The sequence below is a fragment of the Rhopilema esculentum genome, chromosome 13, assembly GCF_057945365.1.
Source record: "Rhopilema esculentum isolate cy_ngs chromosome 13, ASM5794536v1, whole genome shotgun sequence".
Classification (NCBI taxonomy): domain Eukaryota; kingdom Metazoa; phylum Cnidaria; class Scyphozoa; order Rhizostomeae; family Rhizostomatidae; genus Rhopilema; species Rhopilema esculentum.
In genome coordinates, this window is record NC_142827.1 from 6,047,865 (window position 1) to 6,068,766 (window position 20,902).

General features: G+C 35.6%; 1 protein-coding gene and 1 non-coding gene across 2 annotated transcripts in view; both read left to right on the forward strand.

The window, feature by feature from the left end:
• The first annotated feature begins 1,252 nt into the window (after positions 1–1,252).
• LOC135691631 (VPS35 endosomal protein-sorting factor-like) overlaps positions 1,253–20,902 on the forward strand; it is a 36,838-nt gene continuing 17,188 nt past the window's right edge. The window contains exons 1-21 of the mRNA XM_065209557.2: positions 1,253–1,411; positions 1,791–1,887; positions 2,218–2,379; positions 3,532–3,672; positions 4,346–4,376; positions 5,202–5,272; positions 6,315–6,383; positions 6,743–6,802; positions 7,588–7,672; positions 8,082–8,256; positions 9,051–9,098; positions 10,023–10,116; positions 12,742–12,819; positions 13,937–13,982; positions 14,881–14,957; positions 16,079–16,122; positions 16,376–16,432; positions 16,931–16,985; positions 17,417–17,497; positions 18,031–18,066; positions 18,741–18,794. Coding sequence (XP_065065629.2) covers positions 1,392–1,411; positions 1,791–1,887; positions 2,218–2,379; positions 3,532–3,672; positions 4,346–4,376; positions 5,202–5,272; positions 6,315–6,383; positions 6,743–6,802; positions 7,588–7,672; positions 8,082–8,256; positions 9,051–9,098; positions 10,023–10,116; positions 12,742–12,819; positions 13,937–13,982; positions 14,881–14,957; positions 16,079–16,122; positions 16,376–16,432; positions 16,931–16,985; positions 17,417–17,497; positions 18,031–18,066; positions 18,741–18,794 — 1,581 coding nt within the window. The 5' untranslated portion in view covers positions 1,253–1,391. The remainder of the gene's footprint in view (positions 1,412–1,790; positions 1,888–2,217; positions 2,380–3,531; positions 3,673–4,345; positions 4,377–5,201; positions 5,273–6,314; positions 6,384–6,742; positions 6,803–7,587; positions 7,673–8,081; positions 8,257–9,050; positions 9,099–10,022; positions 10,117–12,741; positions 12,820–13,936; positions 13,983–14,880; positions 14,958–16,078; positions 16,123–16,375; positions 16,433–16,930; positions 16,986–17,416; positions 17,498–18,030; positions 18,067–18,740; positions 18,795–20,902) is intronic.
• Positions 10,952–11,166, forward strand: LOC135692325 (small nucleolar RNA U3). Its single transcript, XR_010516841.2, has one exon. It is a non-coding gene; the product is annotated as a small nucleolar RNA U3 (small nucleolar RNA).

The following is a 20,902-nucleotide window of genomic DNA, read 5'->3' on the forward strand; positions in this document are numbered from 1 at the left end:
GATTCTGTGGGCTCAGGTTCTGTGGGCTCAGGTTCAGTTGGCCTTGGATGAGTCAGCCCGGGCTGATTGAGCCCGGGTTTATTGAGCCCGGCTTGGTTGAGCCCTCTGGTTGAGCCCAGGTTGATTAGGTTTAGGTTGTATGGGCCAGAGTTGAGTGGGCCTGGGTATAGGTAGACAAGCACAGCGTCACTGAAGCCCCCAAACCTTTACAAAGATAAGTTTTTTTACTGTTTGCTATTATTTTTCAAAAAGAGTATGATTCAGTTTTAACAAAAAGAAAAACTTTTATATTCTGATTGATTTTATTTGTTCATTAATTAACTTATATACCTAACTTTCTATTGTTTGTCTTTAATTTTCATTAATTCAGTAAAGCAGAAAGTCTAACGATTAATAAAACATAATTTTTTTCTTGTTCTTCCTACCATATGATGGCATTCTCCCTTCTTCTCCAACTCCTATCACTAGAGTTTCATCACAGCTCTTCCCTTCCCAACTTTTCACAATAAACGATGAAGAAATCTTTCCTGAGAAACGTCAAATTGTATAACCTAAGTTGAGGGGTATGGTATAGTACTTTGTATTTAAGCCAAAGAGATGTCTTTCTAGGCAAGGCTGCCGCCAGTTGGGACGGGCCTCGGGGGAATACCATATGTCATACCGAGACTCCAAATTACGCAAAAAAAATTAGGCCTCGCGCTGCTTTTGCTCTTTGAAACGTTCTCTCTCTGAATTTGAAGGTGAAAACGGGCTTTACACAGCGCTTTGAAGCGTGGTTAGAATGTGAACCTTCCCCGCAAACCTTCAGCCTGAGCTTCTTTTTATACAAAATAGGTGTGATTGCAGTGTTAAAAAACTTAGACAAAATCATCAACAAAGATTGCTATGTGTCAATTAAATGCGAGTGAACTTCTGAGCCCCTCTCTCTCGATATATATTGTTAAAACTGTTAAGCCAAAGCCGTGACATGTTAAAGCTTTCATTCTATGTTACTTTGTTTTGACAGACCAACTTTGCTAGCCTGAGTTTTAGATTATCGAGAAATGTATCAAATATTAACGACACATAATTGTTTTCACATACTTTAACATCAAATTTAGAGCCTTTTGGGGTTCTTTTAGGAGAAAGCATGGAATGACGACGCGTCATCATTGAAGAATAAAAAAGGTCATTTTCGAATATAGGCCCCCGTCAGGGCTTGGGCCTAGGGCACTGCCCCAGCTGTACCAATCCTGAGCTGTACCCCTGATCTCCTGTACTTCTGGACCTCGAGGTGAAACAGCCTCTTATTCGTTCACTTTGCGGAACAAGAAGGAAGACAGAAAGGCCAAAGTTTTCGCACAAGCAAATTACTAGAGCTTTGCTCTTGCTGTTGACTGTAGCAGGCAACGATGGCTTCAGAATACAGCTGGTAAGTTACTTTTCCTCTGAAGGTAAAATTTATGTAATTGGTGGAAAACTGAGATAGAGCTGACAGGCAATACTCTTTGGCTAATTTTTCATTAGTGAATTTTTCTAAATGTTTTTATTATTTACAAAAAAATTGCTTTTAGATAGTATGCAATGTACAGAAGGTAATTTAGTCTTTGAAATTGCCTCGTAGTTAATCTTAGTGAATCGCAGTAAATCGAAATTTAATTTTAAATAATGATATATGAATGAAGGTACTCCATTTTGTGCCTGCTGCATCAATGAGAGGTCAAATAATAACTTCATGTAAACAATTCTGTTCTCTCTCCCCCTCCCTATCTTGAAATATTGTTTAATAGCCATTTTTAAAATTTTTATAGGGTACCTAGCCAACGTGAATATGACATGGAGAAACAAGAGAGACAGTGCAAATCAGTTCCAACAGAGGAGCACCCATTAAGGGGGACTGTTGTAACAGTAAGTGAATGCTACATTTCTTACATTTTATTTCTTGTTAGTTTCATCCTGACGCTATTGCTCTTGCTGCTTTCAAAGCTCAGAATTCATGCAAGATGTGTTTGGCTTGGCTACTCTGCATGAATCTTCGAGTTGATATAGAATTGTGTTGATCAGAAGTTAAAGAGAAGATGTGTTATTCAAATATGTTAAAATGAAATGATATTGAAAAGGGGTGTTTTCCTCCTTTTTATGATCCTTGATATTCTAGCAGTATTGCAAAATCAACCATGTGTAGAATAGACATAAAATTTGTAAACTTCACCGATCCTATAAATTTATTTTATTCAGAATTTGTCAAGCAAAGGAACAAAGGAGAAAAAGAAAGAGAAGCCAAAAGAACAGGCTGAAATGTCAGATCCACTGTCAATGATGGCAACACAGACCTTTGAAGGCATTGATCCACTATCAATGATGCTACAAGAACAGACTTTGGAAGAAAAGAAGAAGGAAGTATGCATCTGTTTTTATCCATATATTTAATATTCATTGTCCAGATGTTTGAAAAAGACTGTTTTCTGATTAAAGAATTTTGGAGTAACAGTTTTAGTGAAACATAATTTGCAACAGGGTAACCCTGCAAATCAGGATTTGCAACAGACCTTTGATTTGCATCAGGATTTGCAAATCCTATAGGATTTGCAAAATCCTATAGGATCTTGTACAGAATCTTGTACACAATCCTGTAGGATCCTTTACCAATATCCTGTGAGGATCCTTCGAGGATCCTATACAGGCTCCTGCAAGATTTTTCACAGGGGTTGCTTCTTTTATAAACATTATGATATATTCATTGAACCATTAACAGATGGCATCGAACACTTTGTGATAGACCAGTAAACAAATTATTTGTTCTCTTCTATATATAAACATGTACAGCTCTGCCTGTACAGCGTCAAGCATGATTTTGGCAACTTTTTCATCATATACAAACATGAGAGAGTTGTTACCACAATGAAGTGTATCATTTTCTAATGTCTAATAAAGTGTATCATTAAATCATATCACTTATACTTAGTTATCAGTTTGATATCAACCATTTTCAGGCCTTTTCGTAAGAAGTAGCCCACACAAGGGACCCAGCGCTTGTGTGATTCTCTTGTGCCAGCAATCATTCCGGGTAAAGATAAAAAATGTTAATAATGAAAATCAACAAATGCTAAAAGCAGCAGTAATGTTTATAACAAATTGTATAATCCTGTCTTAAGATGATTTGGCACATTTCAAGAAATATTAAATACCTAATATAAATGTGCTTCATTTATAAATGTTATAAAGTTCATGAAGTTCTTTTAGACGTTATTGCTGGGTGATTGCAAACTATTATACCAAATCTTTTTTGAAGACGCTTTAAACTCCTTCAGACAATGATCAAATGCTAAGTGCCTATAATAGTATTCCAAAAAATTTGAACAGGATTTGATATTCACTGGCAATTTTCCGTGCTGATGTGATCGCAAATGATCGCTCACATCAAATGAAAAGGCCTGCATTTTTGTATATTTTTTGTACCAATTTGTTTGTATCCAAGTGAATTTTCAGTTAATCTTTATGTTTGTAGTTTCTGTTATTTTAACTTAAGGTTAGAATTTTGTTTATTTCTAGCCTATCAAGAGTAGGTTTAGTCAAGCAGAAATTACAGAAACTGAAGAAGAATATATTGATGATAGTTTTGAGGCTTGGACAAGCAAGAAAATAAATATTCTGTCAAAATATACAACATCAGAGAGACTTTCAATAACAACTGTGAGTAATATTGATACAGTTTACCACACTTTTTGTGTTTGTCATCATCAAATTAATATGATAATTAAACATTCCCCCATTTGAGGTATGTTTTCAAAAAATAAAGATCAATTATCTATTAAGCTCAACATCACAAAAGTGATATTATAGAGCTTTCAATAACAATAAGATAGATTGTTACAGAGGCAATACAGCTGAAAGTTTTTAAAGCAAATGGTACAAACATCATCAACAAGGAAATATTACAACATTATGAATTGTTATGATTTCTGATACAACAAATCTGTATATTCTGATACATGATCAATGTCAAATTCCTATCTTCAAGATAAGAGAACTGAAAATACTGCCATTTTTTCTGATACAACGAATTTTGCTTTGATATGTAATGAAAATTCTTTATTTGCTAATTATTGCATCAGGTAGCCCTCACCTATCACCACTGTCTTTCACAGGGTATATTCAAGCAATCTTCAGCATGAATTATTTGTAACTTGTAGTAAGACGAAAAAGCCATTTTACAAAATGAATCATCAGTTAAGAAGCGATACTGGAATAGCCATCTCTAGTGAAAACCTTTTTTATGTTCTTTCGCATGTAAACATTTTTTCTGCTTATTTATTCATTTATCATTTCATACAATAGTTTTTATACAATTATGCAATTTTTGCAGAGTTTTCTCTCTGGAACCCAAGTAGACAAAGGTGAGCACTTTAAATCTTACCTCTGCAACCCACTTTCTTTAAGTTTAAATTAACATAATCAGACTGATCACTTTTTGGATTGGGTTTGCCAAAACTAGCTAAATAGTTCCATTGTTGATACATTGTTGGTATGAAAGAGTTATTGCCCTTCCCTCATATACAAAGCTGCGCTGATAACTTTTTATAATTGAGATAGTATAATTGAGATTTCATCAATGCTATCTGTGGATTGGTTTTGAAGAACACCAAGAACAAGGTTTTTTGAAAGCAATGCTATGAAAGCATATGAGATGCATCAGTTTACATTTATACAAAGTTGGTCTTCTTCAGTTTGTTTAAAACTCAAAGGCAATGAGGAAAAATGTTTATACCTTGCAAAAAAACTATTGGAAAATTGCTGGTCTAAACTCTTTTGAAATATCATGTAGTATATATACTTACATTTACTACACTGTACCTCATCATCTCTAATGAATGCATTTTTAGAAAGATGGAGAGGAACCATAACTGATCATGTGAAAAAGTTACAAGAAAACCTCATAGCCCCAAAGATAAAATTCTTTTCTATGGACTCATTACCTCAAAAGAATATCTCTCTAGACATTCTTAGCTTAACATCTGTATCAATAAGCAATTTGCAAATTAACTGTTCAGCCTTTTATTATCATTTTCACAACATGTTCTTCACTGAGGCTGAAGACATATTTATATTAGTACAGTATTTTACTACAATATTTTAGATACTGTATAGTTTGTTGCTGTTTTTACGCTTAAACTAAGTCCTACAAAAATTGCCTCATGAGAACTCATGCTTTCCTCTCATAGCAAAACAAATGACGACAACTGCAACAGATAAAATGAAGACAAGGTTAGAACAGCTTGATGATTTTGAAGAGGTAGGTGGCAATGCTTCATGTTTGAAAATTGTGTTGATCTCACCTAAATTATATAGGTCGATAGGATGATGGCACTGTTACTGAAAAAGATTTTAAGCACCTAGGAATACTTGAGCAAGTTGATAATCTATTTATATGGTTCTAATTATATTCTTACCATAATTTTTGTTTTGTATTTTGATGAATTTATATGTGTTTGGGGGACATATACAGTTATCTGACTTTCAAATAGAGGACATTTATAAACCTTTATGTCGTATTGCAAGTAATATAATTGCAGATATTTGTAGAGCAGGTTTAAAACAGACCCTATAATACTAGCATATGCTATTCTTTAATGTTAAGGTTGCCAGATGACATTTAAAAAGAATGGTATTCAGGGTTTGAATTTGAGTACAGAATTGCTACCATCTGAATATAGCCTGTGGTGGAACTGACTAAAGTTACCTTTAGTAAAAAACTAAGGGCCCCCAACCTTTAGGGGCCCCTGGCAAAAATTTTATCTGTTATTTTGTTAGTACTCTGGATGCAATAAACGAGCTCAAAGGGCAGAGCCTGTATGATATCTCAGTCAAAATAAATGGAAAAATTGTTCATTAGCATTTGATGCTGTGTCTATGCTGTTTTACTAATGCTTAAAATTGGGGCAGGGGGGGGGGGGGGGGCGTCAAACTAAAAAATCCCTACGGGCCCTGGCTGCCTCTGTCACGCCATTGGATATAGCATATTTGCATTTAATATGATTTTAATGCATTTTTTCACCAAAAAATTATTTAACTGCTGCCACGTTATACCTGATATTAAGATAATTTCAATGAATTTTTCGTTGCATCTTCACATTGATAACCAAAGGACCTGAGAGCTGACCCGACTTTTGTAGAATTAGTACCTCTCGTTGCATTACCCCTTATAGTTTTTCAAAATTCCTACACCAAATATTATTGATTTTGTAACCAAACACTAAAGATTTTTACTTGATCAGTGGTAGATTGTATAACGTTATAACGAAGCTAGATTATATATTGATTATTGTTTTCATAAGGGATCATTAAAAGAAATGCTAAACCTCAGCCAGCAGGATTATGTCAACAAGATTGATGACCTAAATCAGGTATGGCTTTTAACTTACTTCTTATTCAATTTTGTTGAAGAAATACGCACATATTTTCCAAAATGGGTAGTATCATTCAATACAGTACTTTCAATTTACAGTTTAGTAGTTGCAATTCGATTGCACCTCTGCATAAAGCAAAGAAGATATACATACTAAATTTCAATTCATATTCATAAGCCCTTGAAAGATATAGGATGTTTCTGTTTTTGAACACTTGAGACGAAAAACTCTGATTTTCACGATGCAAAGAAAGATCGATTGTTACGAAACCTTTCTTTGGTCGAACAATAGTGGTATAGAGCTATTTGAAAGTTCTAAACCTTTTTATCTTATTTTTGTCAATTCATCCTTTGAAGGAGCTGTTAAAGGCGTGGGGTGCTGATCAACGAGTGAAATCACTGAAAATATCAATACAGGTCTGTTTTAGAGTTGTTCGTATAGACATATCTTGAAATAATGCTACAGGTTCAGCTGCTCAGCCGTAGAGCCCGTCTTGTTTGCCTTGATAACAAAAAGAAACACTGACTGAGCCCTTGGTTTAAATCCATCAAGCATATTGAAATAAAACACCTTATCAGTTGCAATGAGTTCTTCCTTCTATTGTCTATGTAAATTTAGCAGGAAATAGGTTCCTGATAGACGAGGGGGATCATTTCCATCCCATCCCCATCTTTAGCAGAGTCATTTTCGAGCGTTGTTTTAAGTTCGGGTTATCAGTGCTATTTTTGTCATCTTAGGACTCAGTTTCTAATATAAATATAGGGTTTATCAATCATACAGTTGCATGTACTCGACGTAGACTAATCTCCTTTGCTTATAGTACTATACTGTTTACAGTAAGAAACGATGAATCGAGTTCTAATAAAAAAGATGCTAGATAACAATACAATAGTGACGTTTTTGGACAAATGTGCTCATTAGGCAATACAGCTGCAAAATGGAGTAGCAACTTAAAACCGTCCTGTTCTATACACCAAAGTGTGCACAACTCTGCTTATACGGGTTAGAGTACTATATCACAGACCGTTAAACGGTAATTTTCATTTATGAATTAACCAGACATTTTTATGCATCGCTAACTTTTAAAGCCTAGGTGACCCTCTTCTCCAAAAACGGATTATTTTCAGACTGGAACAAAATCTACAGAGGACGAGACTCCTCTTTGTAAGCAAGAGGGCAACTTTTTTCTATTTGGTTTTAGTGCGCCAAGCTGCTTGGTGATATATCCGTGATGCCTTTCTATCCAAGCAAATTTGTGTTGGTGACAGATATTCTCGATAATTTTGGTAAGTCTGCTTTTTATGCGGATTGTGTTTCCAATCTTGGTGCCATTCATGTATTTTGCCTTAAGTGTCTCGTGTTAAACGTGTTTCAATATATTTATTTATATTTGCTTCAACACATTGATACTGCAGACAAGTGGAAACATTTATGTTTTTAATACCATTACAAATAAGACTTTGATGTATGTTTGCGTATAGTATGCCATAGTGCATGATGACAATATTTCGTATATTTGGTTAGGCAATGTCGTCCTTTAGCCTCGAACTTTGGGGGGCTGAGGCTGGTCCTGGGCCTGGGCCTGTCGTTATCAAGAATGAAAATTCTGCAACTTTGTTTTGTGGATAGAAAGGGAATCGATATGGTTTATGCATTGAGAAGCCACTGGTCATCAGTAGTGCTTTTTATTTCCAGGAACTTTGGTGTACGAGCGAATCAAGAGCAAGTCTGTCATAGTTACTGGTGGTTCGAATAAACCAGTTCCACTTCCTGATGACTTTACACCGGATCAAGTACCCGAGAGTGCCAAGGAAACCTGTAGGAACTGGTTTTACAAAGTGGCGTCAATCAGAGAATTGATACCAAGACTGTATCCTTGAAACTCCTGCCAATGATATCTTCATTTTCTGTCTCTTATTTTTGTCGCTAACAATTTGAGCTGCGTTTTCCATGGAAATCCCTAAAGCTAGAGCTGCTCATACGGCAAATAAACGAGGTAACTTCCCAATGATTGAATCTGATTCGAGTAAGCAAATTATATTTCTATCACAGAATCGTTTGCTCCTGCTGTTACGGTTGCTTAGCCACGAGCGATCAGCTACCCTAGACACCAACCCCCCTCGTTAGTAAGGGTACATTTGAAAAATTTTGAAAAGCACTAGACTAGCCAACCTAAGCGATGGTTTATAAATAGCTGCCTCTAACCAAAACCTAAATTAACATGCAAAAAGGACCTCCTTTCTTGCCAATGGCCATGGCAAAATCTTTATCTTCAATTAAGTCTATTATCTTCAAAGTGGTTGCTATTTGGGCAGAAACTGCAATGTTTCCTACAAATTTAAATTGTTGAAGGCAGAATCTTTAGCTCGTGTATTTATGCAAACTATGTGAACTCGAGATTTAGGCAAACTGCGTCAGCATACCTCTTCTTCTTGCAGAAACCTTTGTATATATAGAACAAAAACAATATAATTTTTTTCGAAAACTGCTTTTTTAAAATCAAGACCTTGATAAAAGAACTTGCAGAAAAAAATACACACCTATAACAAAGACACAGATTCCACATTTCGTATATGAGCGTTAAAATTCCGTCTGTACTAAAGAGGTCAAATAACATGATATTTGCTTAAGGAAAGTGTTTTCTTTGACACTTTCTTCAATCAGGTACGTGGAAATGGCAATCTTGAAGTGTTATAACTTCCTAACTAAAGGGTAAGTATTTACTATAGGTTCTTTTTTGCTAGTCAGCCATTTTATTTGCAATATGTTTTTTTCGTTGACATATAAGAAGTCATCCTTTATGTATCCAACTGGCTGTTGCTTGCATACTAACGCCCAACTGAAACCTTCTGCAATTTTGTAGTATCTAATCTTTGTCGCTAACATGATAGTAATTTAGCCAGGCCAACCGAGATTAACGATGGGCCCTTGGGATCCACGGAAACAACGGCCTTTTTTGATGTTGTAATATTATCAAAGATGAGCCCTCCAGTTCAGCTTGCAAAAGAAGGAAAGACTGTAATTTGTATGGTGGAAACAACAGAGTGAACCCTAACTACCGCATTCATATTTTCTATCTCATAGTAAACAAAGAAAAAGTTGATATCAGTTCCGCTGACGTAAAATGTAATATTTGAATAATTTTACAGGCTTCTTGGCCAACTAGGCCCCGGAGCATTTCCATTCTTGCCTTTTTCTCTGTGGGCCTAAATATAGGCTTCAAACACAATTCTGAAAAAAGCTTTCCAAAACTTCCAGAATATTTTGTTTTGATTGCTTTCAAAATGCTAGGGTACAGTTTAACCCGTTGATATTCCGCTTACTCAGTGGCACACGCTAGCTTTAAATGATGAAAGTCTTTTTTAAATGGTAATTTTAATTTGAAAGTATTTTTAAATATTAATTTTTGTTTTAATTTTGTTTCTTTTAATCTTATTGTATTATGCTGTATTTATAATATTTATTTTGAATTAGAAGGTATTTAATGTATGGCCCCCTGTAAATCAGTTTTTCTCTAACTGAAGGGCTAAACAATTGAAAATGAATGAAATGAAATGAAATGAAATGAAATTCATCGCCATGTTTTAAATGACAAAGATTGTATGCTTATAAGATGGACGATGTTTTTGTTCTCAGGGAGTATTACCGGGCACTGACGCGACTTGTAAGGCAAATTCGTGGCATTGGAAACCCGTTGGTTGCTTGTTACGCAAGAGCGTACTTATGTCGGGTAGGTATTGTTACAATTATTCAGAATGACTTATTGAATTGTTATTTTGAGCTTTGTCCAAGGCCACCGAGAGCCACACCGGGCCAAGGGGCAGGCCCAATGTTTAGGCCCCATCCTACCCAAAGGAATAAACCTAAAATACTTTTGTTTACTTTTGATTTTTATTCTAAAAGCTCTGTTAAAGCTCTTTTTTACTTAGAGAATTACCATGTCATGTTACCCGAGGGGCAAATCACTTAATAAAAATCTCGTACACCTTTGGTGGAAATCCTATTGTTTTATGAGAAAATCCCTGGAAATCCTTTTGTTTTTGTGGAAATCTCGTACACTTTTTGCAAGGGTGAACTACCCCTCGATGTTACCATGTCATATTTTAAAGTAGAGATTGTTTAATTATAAGTACAACATAAACCATAAGAAGCAACGATATAATTTTTTTCTTTTCTCTTTGCTTACGAACCCAGGGGCAATTATCCCCTTGCCCCTCGCACTGGGCCAAGCTATTTTTATGTATCCCGAAACTCTTATTTATCTTCTTTTTCTGTGTGCTTGAAACTTCTTACATCTAAAAAATTGTTGCTTGTGACCTCTAAGTCAGTGCCAGTGGTAAATTGAATAAAGATATCATATATCATTTAATGAGCAAAGATTATGACTTATAATTGATGTAAAATTATTCTTACATTCAAGAAAATACTTTGACAGTCACATCTAATCTCAGTAACAGCTTTTGCAAAATATGATTTTTTCCACATTACGCATGCGCAAATACAACTACCCTTATCTAGTGCCTTTCATCTTGAGAACAGGAGAGATTTTTCAACCATTGATCGGTAAGACCGTACTTACTAGGATCATTTCTATAGTACGCGTCCCGTCTTTGCCCATCAACAAAGACAACATCCCCAACCACGATGAGGAGGTATAGCCCGCCTCCCTGAGCAAGAAGCGTGGTCTAGGAGATCCTCTCGAGGAACTCCTGGCCAATTGATGATTGCTCCCGCGGTACTTTAGTGACCGCGCGGATGGGCGGCGGGCAAGCTGAGTGGTTGGCCCCCTTTTAGAAATAACAATTAAATGTATTATAGTCTTGCTTTGGCAACCAAAGCTTGCACTGACACACTCACGATCCCCAAGAACAAAGGAAAACTCAAGCGATGAAATTACTGGCGATTCAAAAGACCAATGAAAACTAGAGCGAGAAAGGAGTAATCGATAATGTTTTGCGTATATCTTGCATAATATACTGCAAATTCGCTGATAAAAGTTCGTAATAGACGTATGGAAACTAGAGTCACATCGCCCCTTACGGAACGACTCAATTTTTTCATGAATTCTGACTGTGCAATGATAAACATTAAAATGAAGGAGTTTGGGTTTGTTTATCTTCAAAAAACGCGCAAAACCATTTTGCCGACGACATTACTTGTACTTTTTGCTAATTATCGTTTAATTTTGTTCATAAATGCTAGGAGAATCTTTTAAAAGTAAGCGGATTTCGACTTTTCTTTTTTTCCTGCAACTCAACTTTCTTGGCCATTCCCACGGTCGGCGTTTTAGCTAAAACAAAATAAACCCCGACAACATGTTTCTCTGTCTCTCAGAAACGAATATTAGTTGAAACCCAAACAACAGCTTGCACAATTTTTATTCACGGGGGGGGGGGGGGGGGGGATTGGGGTATCGGGAGCACTTTCATTGGCCTAGTGGCTGTTGAGATTCTCGACAATTTATGAGTGGCTGAACGTGTGACACGGGATAAAGTCTCATTCAAGTAAGAAAACCCAACTGGGAGTAACTTTATTCTCTCTTTACTCTGAATTTGAAAACAAATGGCTCAACGAGAGTCTGATTTGATATTGACAAATAATAAAGGTAGAAGGAAAGAAGGCAGATGATAATTCCCAGGTTTTTTTCCGTTGTGCGCTTTTCTGCATGCCTAAATTTGAGTCGGACCATAAGGGACGATGGCCTAAGTTTTTCACAAAAATGTGGCCTGTATTTATGTTGCTCGTGTAGAAAGAGAGAAAAGCCAAAAAGACTGTCTTCACACAATATTAATACACTGTAAACGAGTATCCCAAAAAGGGTGAAGAAGAGGCAATTGCATAAATGGTAGAGGGACCATGTATGAGAAGAAGAAAGAGCTTTCCACTTTGAAGGAAAAACAAGCTCGTCATTTAGTGATTTGAGATTAGGCTTCTTATAAAGTCCATGCTTATTAAATAATAAAACTGATCTGTAAAGTGTTCTGATATGCTATCAATTGAGATTGTTTGTCTTGTTCTCGATTTGCGTAACTTTTTTGTTGTTTATGTTGCTGTACTGATATCTACACGGAAAAATAGGAAGTCAATGTAATTTTTTATGTACGTTGGTGTTGATGTGGCTGATAATACCACTTTTTACTCCATTGGTTCTTATAAAAGTAGGCACTTATATATGGGTTTTAATGTGTATCTCTGATTTTTCACATGTCAGCCTTGTGTCACATATCGTATTGCCAATTTCCTTCAAGCGCTCTACTGCCAAGTAGTAAAACATCAATATAGGTACGATAACCATTTTTGTCTGTTTCTATGATCAATTTAGTGCATCCTTTGACAGTTGAAAGTTTCATCACAGGTTGGTATGAACGTTGCTCCGAAAGTGAAAGACCACCAGAAGCCATGTGTCTTTGATTTTCTCTATTCATACGGACAGGTAAGTCATGCTATTTTAAATAAAACCGACAACCTCAAGAGAATGAATGCTATTAAGAAACCCACAGGTCCGGATAGTATATGAATGGGACTAGCTTCTTTTGCTGTATTATGAGGGGGATTTTGGAAGCAATGTATAGTGATAAAATTGGAAAAGGACTCGCGTTGTTAAGGCCCGGCCAAACGAATCAAACATCCGTAAAACACTGTCAAACATTTTTGTACCAACATTGTTTGACGATGTTTTATGACCTGACCAAACGAATCAAACACATGTTAAAACATCTGTAATGGTCAATCGCTGCCGCAAAGCTTCCTACAGTTACTGCGTTGTATATGCCAAATTTCAACCTACTGCGCTTGCGTTAGTAAAACAAATGTTTTAAGGGGTGGCCAAACGAACGCAACATTGTTGATCAAACATGAAAACAAAAGAGATGTTCTACGAAATGTTTGATGGAAATCAAATTTTGCAAAACATCGTAAAACATCGTAAAACATCGTAAAACGTGGTGGCCAAACGAATAAAACATGTTTTATGCAACAATTTTGGATGATGTTTTATGCCGATGTTTTATTCGTTTGGCCAGGGCTTTATGTCTTTACTGTAATGGGGTCCGTATTATGTGTGCAATATAGAAGTGATTTATCTATTTCTCAGGAACTCAAATTTTTAGAGGCTTTAGGGAAAAAGAAGATCTTATCATTTTTTTGCTGAGCAATATTTTTTGCATGCTTACCACTTTGAAATGCCAGAAAAATATAAATGGGTTGCTCGTATTAGCATGCTCCAATGAAAGCTAATTTTTCAACAATCTATAAGCTTGAGGGTTGTTCAGAGTACCATTGAATGCCACGATAAATTTTGCATTTTAAGGCCCGTCTACACGATAAAACATCGTCATACAAAACATCGTCAAACATCATCACACATGTGTTGGACGATATTCAAGAACAACTTCTTCTTGCAAATTTTCACGCGAATTTCACTTCAAACATCTTCATACATTTGTTTGGCATTGCTTGATTATGTATGATAATGTTTTATGCTCTATGAACATCGTTTTTGGCCTTTGGGCCTTTAGATGTTTTTGGTTAACTAGATTTGTTCTATTTAGATGACCGATGTAAGTGTACAGAATTCTCTGGCAAAGCAAGGAATTGGTAATTAGTTTTTTATATCGTTCTTTATTACGTTAATTGTATTTTTGAGATTTCTCTGTTTGTCAGTCGAAAGGCGTGTAGGGAAGGTCTGTCTGAAGCGTTATTCTTCAAAGTGGTCAGTTATATGGTAAATTTTAAACTAATACAAAAATCATTATTATTTCAGGAGAGTTATAGGTTTAGATTTTTATCCATTTTTCAGAACATTTTACAATTAAAGCCCTAGTCCGTATACTAGAAGACAGTTGAAATTTATTTCAAAGGTTTTAAGTGTGGAAACTGGAAAGCAGAACGGTTTTTTAGGTTCTCAGAAATGTAGTTTATCTTCTGTTGCGTCAAAAGGGAGAAGAAGCTTCTTTGCTAAATAGCTGCAAAATTCGCCCCATCTTCTGCCTGTTTATGTTTGCATGCATATTCATCCCTGGACAAATTTACGAAGCCAAATGCCTATACAAGATAGCATGCATGCCAGTCTCTATCTCCCCATTCAAGGTCAGGGTATGTGAATTCATATCAGATATATCAACATTTTACTATGGAAAAGGGGGTCTTAAAACTGTAGCACCATCTATCAGGCTGTTGGGTGTAAAATCATGTTTCCTTCTGGGCGTCATGAAATTATTGACGTTAAGGTGAAAGGTTGAGAAAATGTTCTTTAAATATAAATTTCAAGTTATTATTTTTCTTTTTTGCTATCTAAATCAAAATAGGATCATTCATGCTTTTATATTTTTTGTTGCCTTTTCTCAATATTTGTTTAATTGAATCAGTTTGGAGTCACAGACAGGAAATAGGTGAAAGAGTAATTTTTACAAATCTGCTATGGCGTTCACGATCGTGATAAACGATTTCAATCAAATTAGGCTACATCTTAACATCCATAAGATTTTCTTTGCAGAGATGCCAAAGTACCTGCAATTATACGCGCCTGCCGTTGAATGGATCCTACAGTGCATATCTTTCAAAGCATCAGAGGTGTAGTATTATTGGTATATACATTATATATTATCATTAGGTTAACGAGGGGGAAAGGGGGAACACCCCCTTCCAGTGATAAGATTATCATGACTACGCAAACTGTCAATCTACAATAGGCTGATAACAAGGCCTATTTCTTATCATCAAAAAGGTTTTCTTCTGCATCCAAAAGGACCTGGTCACAAGAGCCTCTAGACTCATTCCCCTCACCTTTGCAATACATTTTCGTCTTTTCAAATTTTTTTTTTTTTTTTTTTTTTTATATTCACATAAAAATTTACAACGACAACAATTACAATACAAAAGTCTAGGGAGCATGGAAATGCATAACAACCGTAAGACTTACACTTAACATAGAGATACAATTTTTACAATAATAAGCTACAAAAGTGATTGGAGTGGCGTCGCCCATCGTTCCAATAGCGTTGCAGATATGACAAATACTCACAAAAGCTATTTTTAAAAGAAGATATCAAGTCTACCTATGTTTCTTGTTAATCAAACAGATTTGTGCCCAGACATGATGAGTGACACCACTCCAATCGTAAAAGGAATGAAATTTAGACAAAAGAGAAAGTAATTTACACGAGAGAGATTTTCACGAGAAAGTTGATAACTTACTGGAACCGTTCTGAGGCCTGAATGTATTTTAATGTTGCATCAAGAATGTTTGTATTTGAATCAAAAGGTAACTTTTCATGGCCATGTCTTTTCAAATCACGCAGTTTCAAGATATATCGTCTGATCATAGTTGTTTTGGTTCAGAATATTTGGACCATGAAATGACACATAATTATAAAACTAGAATGCGAATTGCAAGGGTGATGGTATTAATTATTATATAGCTGCTATATCAAGAACTGATTTGATAGTGGATATTCGGATTGCTGATTACTGTAGGCCTGTTTTTAAAGGCCTGTTCAAAAAACTATTCATTCTTCTCCCAGACATTACCCTCAAACTTTGATAACTTACTTCAAGAAAACAGCAAAAACAAGGCTGGGTTTGGGTGTGGCTATTTTTTTTGTATTCATTGACGATCGTAACTGCCATGTGTCCGCCATACTTTCCGGGCTCTGCTTTGAAGTGCATGATACCTTTAAACAATTTCATTTTAGGAGGTACTTGCCGAAATTTTGGAGAATTGCAAATCTTGCCACAGGTGAGTTTTTAGAATATTTGATTAAAATATTGGAGAACAATAGGAACAAATTGAAATATTTCATTGGTAACGAAGGATTTTTATTTTTCTAGAGGCCCCGTTGGACCATTTTCTTACCCCCTTCCCCCTTGATGGTCTGAGATAGCGGGATTCAATTATAGAAGAAAAATTGCGTATCATAAGAATTATTGTAACAGCATTTAATTTTGATTATTTTCACGGATTCATTTGATTGAGAATATTTTTTTCTTAGCACGATGGTTTTAAATTCAGTCATGTCATCATTTGACCCGGCTTTCATTTCCAAAAGGTAAGAAGAAGTTTTAAGGGATATTTTGCAGACTAGTGGTGCAAGGAATCAATTTTAAAATATTTTTTTATCCTAACTTGAATTCAGACTTTAAAACGGGAGAACACGAGTTTTGAAAACAAGGGAACTCCTGCAATGTTTAATATATTTCACAGTTAACAAGTCCAAAAATTGGTTTTGTTGTGTATTTGAGGTTTCAACAGTCATGGAGAATCTGACGTTACAAGTTTTAGTTGGAAAATTTGTTGAAAGACGATGAAAAGTTTTTCGTAGTACTGTTTTCTGGCACCTTAACGTCACATAAACAGCATCAAATAATGCCCTTATGAAAATCAGAAGTGAGTTATACATAATGTGGAAAGGTGAAGAGTGCATTATAGCACTGAGTCAGTTAATTTCCCGTATTTTGTTGCGTTTTAAAGTATTTGGCGGTTATTTGAACTGGCAATAAAATGGTCACACTATCCTTCTGATGCCTGCTTGATTTTCTTTTAACAGAGCAATGGAAATCAGTGCATTGATCAAGGAATGTGATGATTTTGGATTACCCAAGGTCAGATAAGTTGACTTATGCTTTAATTTATAGTTTCTAATGAATCGCGTTTGTACAGTGCTTGACATTATTTTTGCCTCAAGGTCTAGGATAAAAATTATTACTAGATAACACTTCTTTATAAGTTAAGATGCTCAAATATATATCCACAACTGGGTATATATTTTTCATTGTGTTCTTTCGGACCTTCATTCTGACGTTTTATGCTCTGAGGAGTGTCAGACAAAAAGCTTTTAGCCAGTATAATATAAAATCTTTGCTTTTTCAAAGCCATTTTCAAGTTCTGTACCGCCAAAAAACTGCTCATATTTTATTTCAATGAAAATATAGTTCTGCATACACTACCTCCAAGTAAAACTTTGGTCAGTTTTTCAAGCAACCAATTACCAATTACAACTGTTCTTTTGTTTACAAAATACTTTCATTTTCAGAGCCAATTGTACAAAACTTTGGGTAATTCTGTCACCGTAGCTGACCCTCCTGAGAGTGACCGGCTTAGTTTACTCAACGAGGTAAAACCCCTTCTTTCAAATATCCACCTGATTTTTCTGCTGTGATTTTTGATGGATTTTTAATTACACAGACAAAAGACAATTGATTTAAACTGTGGGGGTTAGTCGCAAGAGCCTTGTTATCAAGTTGCCTCTCACATCGTAACTCTAATTTACACTGGAAGTTTTACCCCAGAAAATTACCATACTCACTAAAAAAAATTGTGACGTCCTGATCTAAACCGATTTGTATTTTATATACTTGACGGTAGGTATCAAAATCATATTCTTAGCTAGCTACATTCAATTGGTTGAAAAGGTTTTTATACTACTCAATTTTCCAAAGTGACTCTTGCTTTGGAAAAACAATTTTTATTTTGTAATATAACCCCTCGCACGTGTGTCGAATGATAGTGATCTCTATGCCAACAAACTGTAGTTGTTTTCATATCTCTTCTTGGTAACGTTGACTATTTACTTAAATTGATCGGTATGTTCTCTTCTCTTACAAATAAAGAAGCAATTATTGCTGAATTTTTTAATATTGATTTCAGGTGTGGAAAGTTGTAACAAAAATCAAAGATCCAGCCGTGAGTGCTTCCTTAGAAATACAAATATAATCTACTTTTATAAACTTCCATAAATCTTTGCATTTTTACCCCAGGATTTTTATCACAAATTATCATTTGTTTGTTCGCTTGTCTTTGTTTGTTTGTTTAGTTTTTCTTTGTTTGTCTCTACCTTACATTCTTTGTCTTTCCCTAGATACGTTTTTCGACATTTACAAGTTATGCATGTCGACTTGTATCCGGGTCCTTCTTCGCCATAGTTTGATTTCTACGCTTAAAATTTCGGAAAGCAAGAAGCCTTTATCGTGCTTACTGAATTTATATTTAGAGCAGGGATTCAAATCGCAGTTTCTTGGATTTTGGAGTCGAATTTACTACCGGCCTGACTATTCACCACATTAATCTTCTATTAGTTTAAAACTCGTATGTATTCGAATTAAAGCTTACAATCCTTGTATCTCCTCCTATCGCAACGTAGTAAAAGTCCTAGAAGTTATCTAAAATCGAGAGTTTTTGATTTGACTTATTTTGCCAGAGTCCAGGAACGCTTCAATCCTTCTGCTAGGCACAAAGCGTGCTCTTGCTGTGACAACTGAAATTACAATGTTTTCTATGTCCGTTAACACGCTCACCATGTAACATTACTTTATGGATAGATACATTTTTATTTGATTGAATGTTTTTTTATATAACAGGTTTATATTGAAGTTGCAGATGCTTGGATTGAATACCCAATTAAACATTTTACGGTAAAAGATTTCAAATCTACTCATTCGAGACATCTAAGTTTTTTTTATTAATTTGAACATCGAAAATGAAACATCTTTCATGTGTTTTTTCGACATAAGTAGTCTTTTCACAAATGTCCCTTTGAGTGAGACCATCAAAATATGTGCCGACGCTTTGTATCGGAGCGAGCTTAATAGCCCACCATTCCCAGAGGAAGTATTCATTGAACTGATGGAAACTGCAACACGTTCAGTTGAATTCAGCTTTAACAATGAAATGTACCAACAAAAGGATGGTGTCGCTATGGGTAGCCCTCTGGGACCTGCCTTGGCCAATATCTTTGTTGGCTTTCATGAAGAGCGTTTGTTCGACTACGACCAAAAGCAAGGTGTCTTTTTTCGGTATGTGGATGACACATATACCATTTTCAAAACAGAGGCTGAGTGTGATATTTTTCTAAAAACACCTTAATAGCCTACACCCAGTCCTCTTGTTTACGTTTGAAAAAGAAGAAAAAAATTCCTTGCCATTTTTAGATGTTTTGGTCGAAAAGTCTGGATTTCTTACCAGTGTATATCGCACGCCCACTTTTACCGGTCAGTACATACGCTGTAATTAATTTTGCCCAAAACAACGCAAAGTCAACCTTGTCAAACTTTAGTACATAGGGCACTTATGATCTGCTCGAAATCTTAACTGCATGCTGGACTGGAAAAACTTAAAACGATCTTTCTGGACAACGGTATCCAGAAGATGTCATTTTGTCTTATACTAAGAAAAGATTGCAAGTTTTTCGGCTTTTTTTAAAGTTTGGTCAGCAAAAATGCCCATTTTATTTGAAACTACCATGGATTGGTAACACTTCCTTGCGATTCTAGAGTCAGATTAGGCAAGCCTTCACAAGATGTTTCTTTGCTGTCAATCCCTGTATTGTTTACATCACAAGGAGAGCCCTTCCATCCATTTAAAAGTATTGCGCTCCTACCACCCAAAAGAGTTCCATTGTTTATAAATTTTCATGCCAGAGCTATGCCAGTGTCATTCTGGCTACGTAGGACGCACAACCCAGAGGTTGGGAGATAAAACAACATGTTCCTTCCAACATAAGAAACAAAACTGCCCTTCAAAGGGTATCAGCCTCCTCGATCTTGTAGGTCTAGAAACACTGTTAAAACAAGTGATTCGGTCATCGGTCAACATTTTTTAGATAACCCAGATTATGCTAAACTCTAGAATGACGACGTGTTTTGGGTAATTGGCAGAGCCCAGTCGTCCTTCCATCTAGCAGTTTTGGAATCGATCTACATACAAATGGAAAAGCCGCCATTGTGTAGACAGAAGGAGTTCGTTTTCTCTCTTGGACTTCAGTGGTAATTTTTCTTTAGGCAAACGACACTGATAGGTCAACTAGACCGGTCTTGTGCTTTCATTTTTCTGATTAGCCTATTTCGATCCACAACTGGGTATATACTTTTCATCGTGTTCTTTCGGACCCTTATTCTGACGTTTATGCTCTCAGGAGTGTCAGACAAAAAAGCTTTTAGCCAATATGTTGTAAAATGTTTGCTTTTTTCAAAGCCATTTTCACGTTCTGTACCGCCAAAAACTGTTCGCATTTTTCATATTCTGCATTTTCTCGAAAAAACATATTTTAAATTTTGTATCAACATGTTTTTCTAAACTTTCTGGAACATCTTCATATTTTTGATTCTGTAGATTTTCTTGCCCATAAATGCTAGGAGGTTTTGGGTTTCATTTTTTCTGTCAGAATCGAAATGAAAGTAAATGCAGCTTTTCCTCTAAAAGTTTTTTCACATTTAATGGCTTATCGATTTTTTGTATCTATTGCTTTCCAAATGCCCTTAAAAACTAACTACCATTGGCTGGGGAACGTTTCCACATCCTAACGTTGTGTTGACAAATTGTAGAACTCCAATTGGAATTAGATCCGTACTTATTTTTTCATGTTTATGCATGTTTTTAAAAGAGTCTAGTAGACAGATCCCATATATAGTCTCTTCAACACATTCATTTCGTATCTCTTTGCGGTGTAGACCAATACTTATCTTTATCTATTTGTAAGTAGATGAAAATAGTATTATTCGAATAATGACTCGCCTGTGGTTTG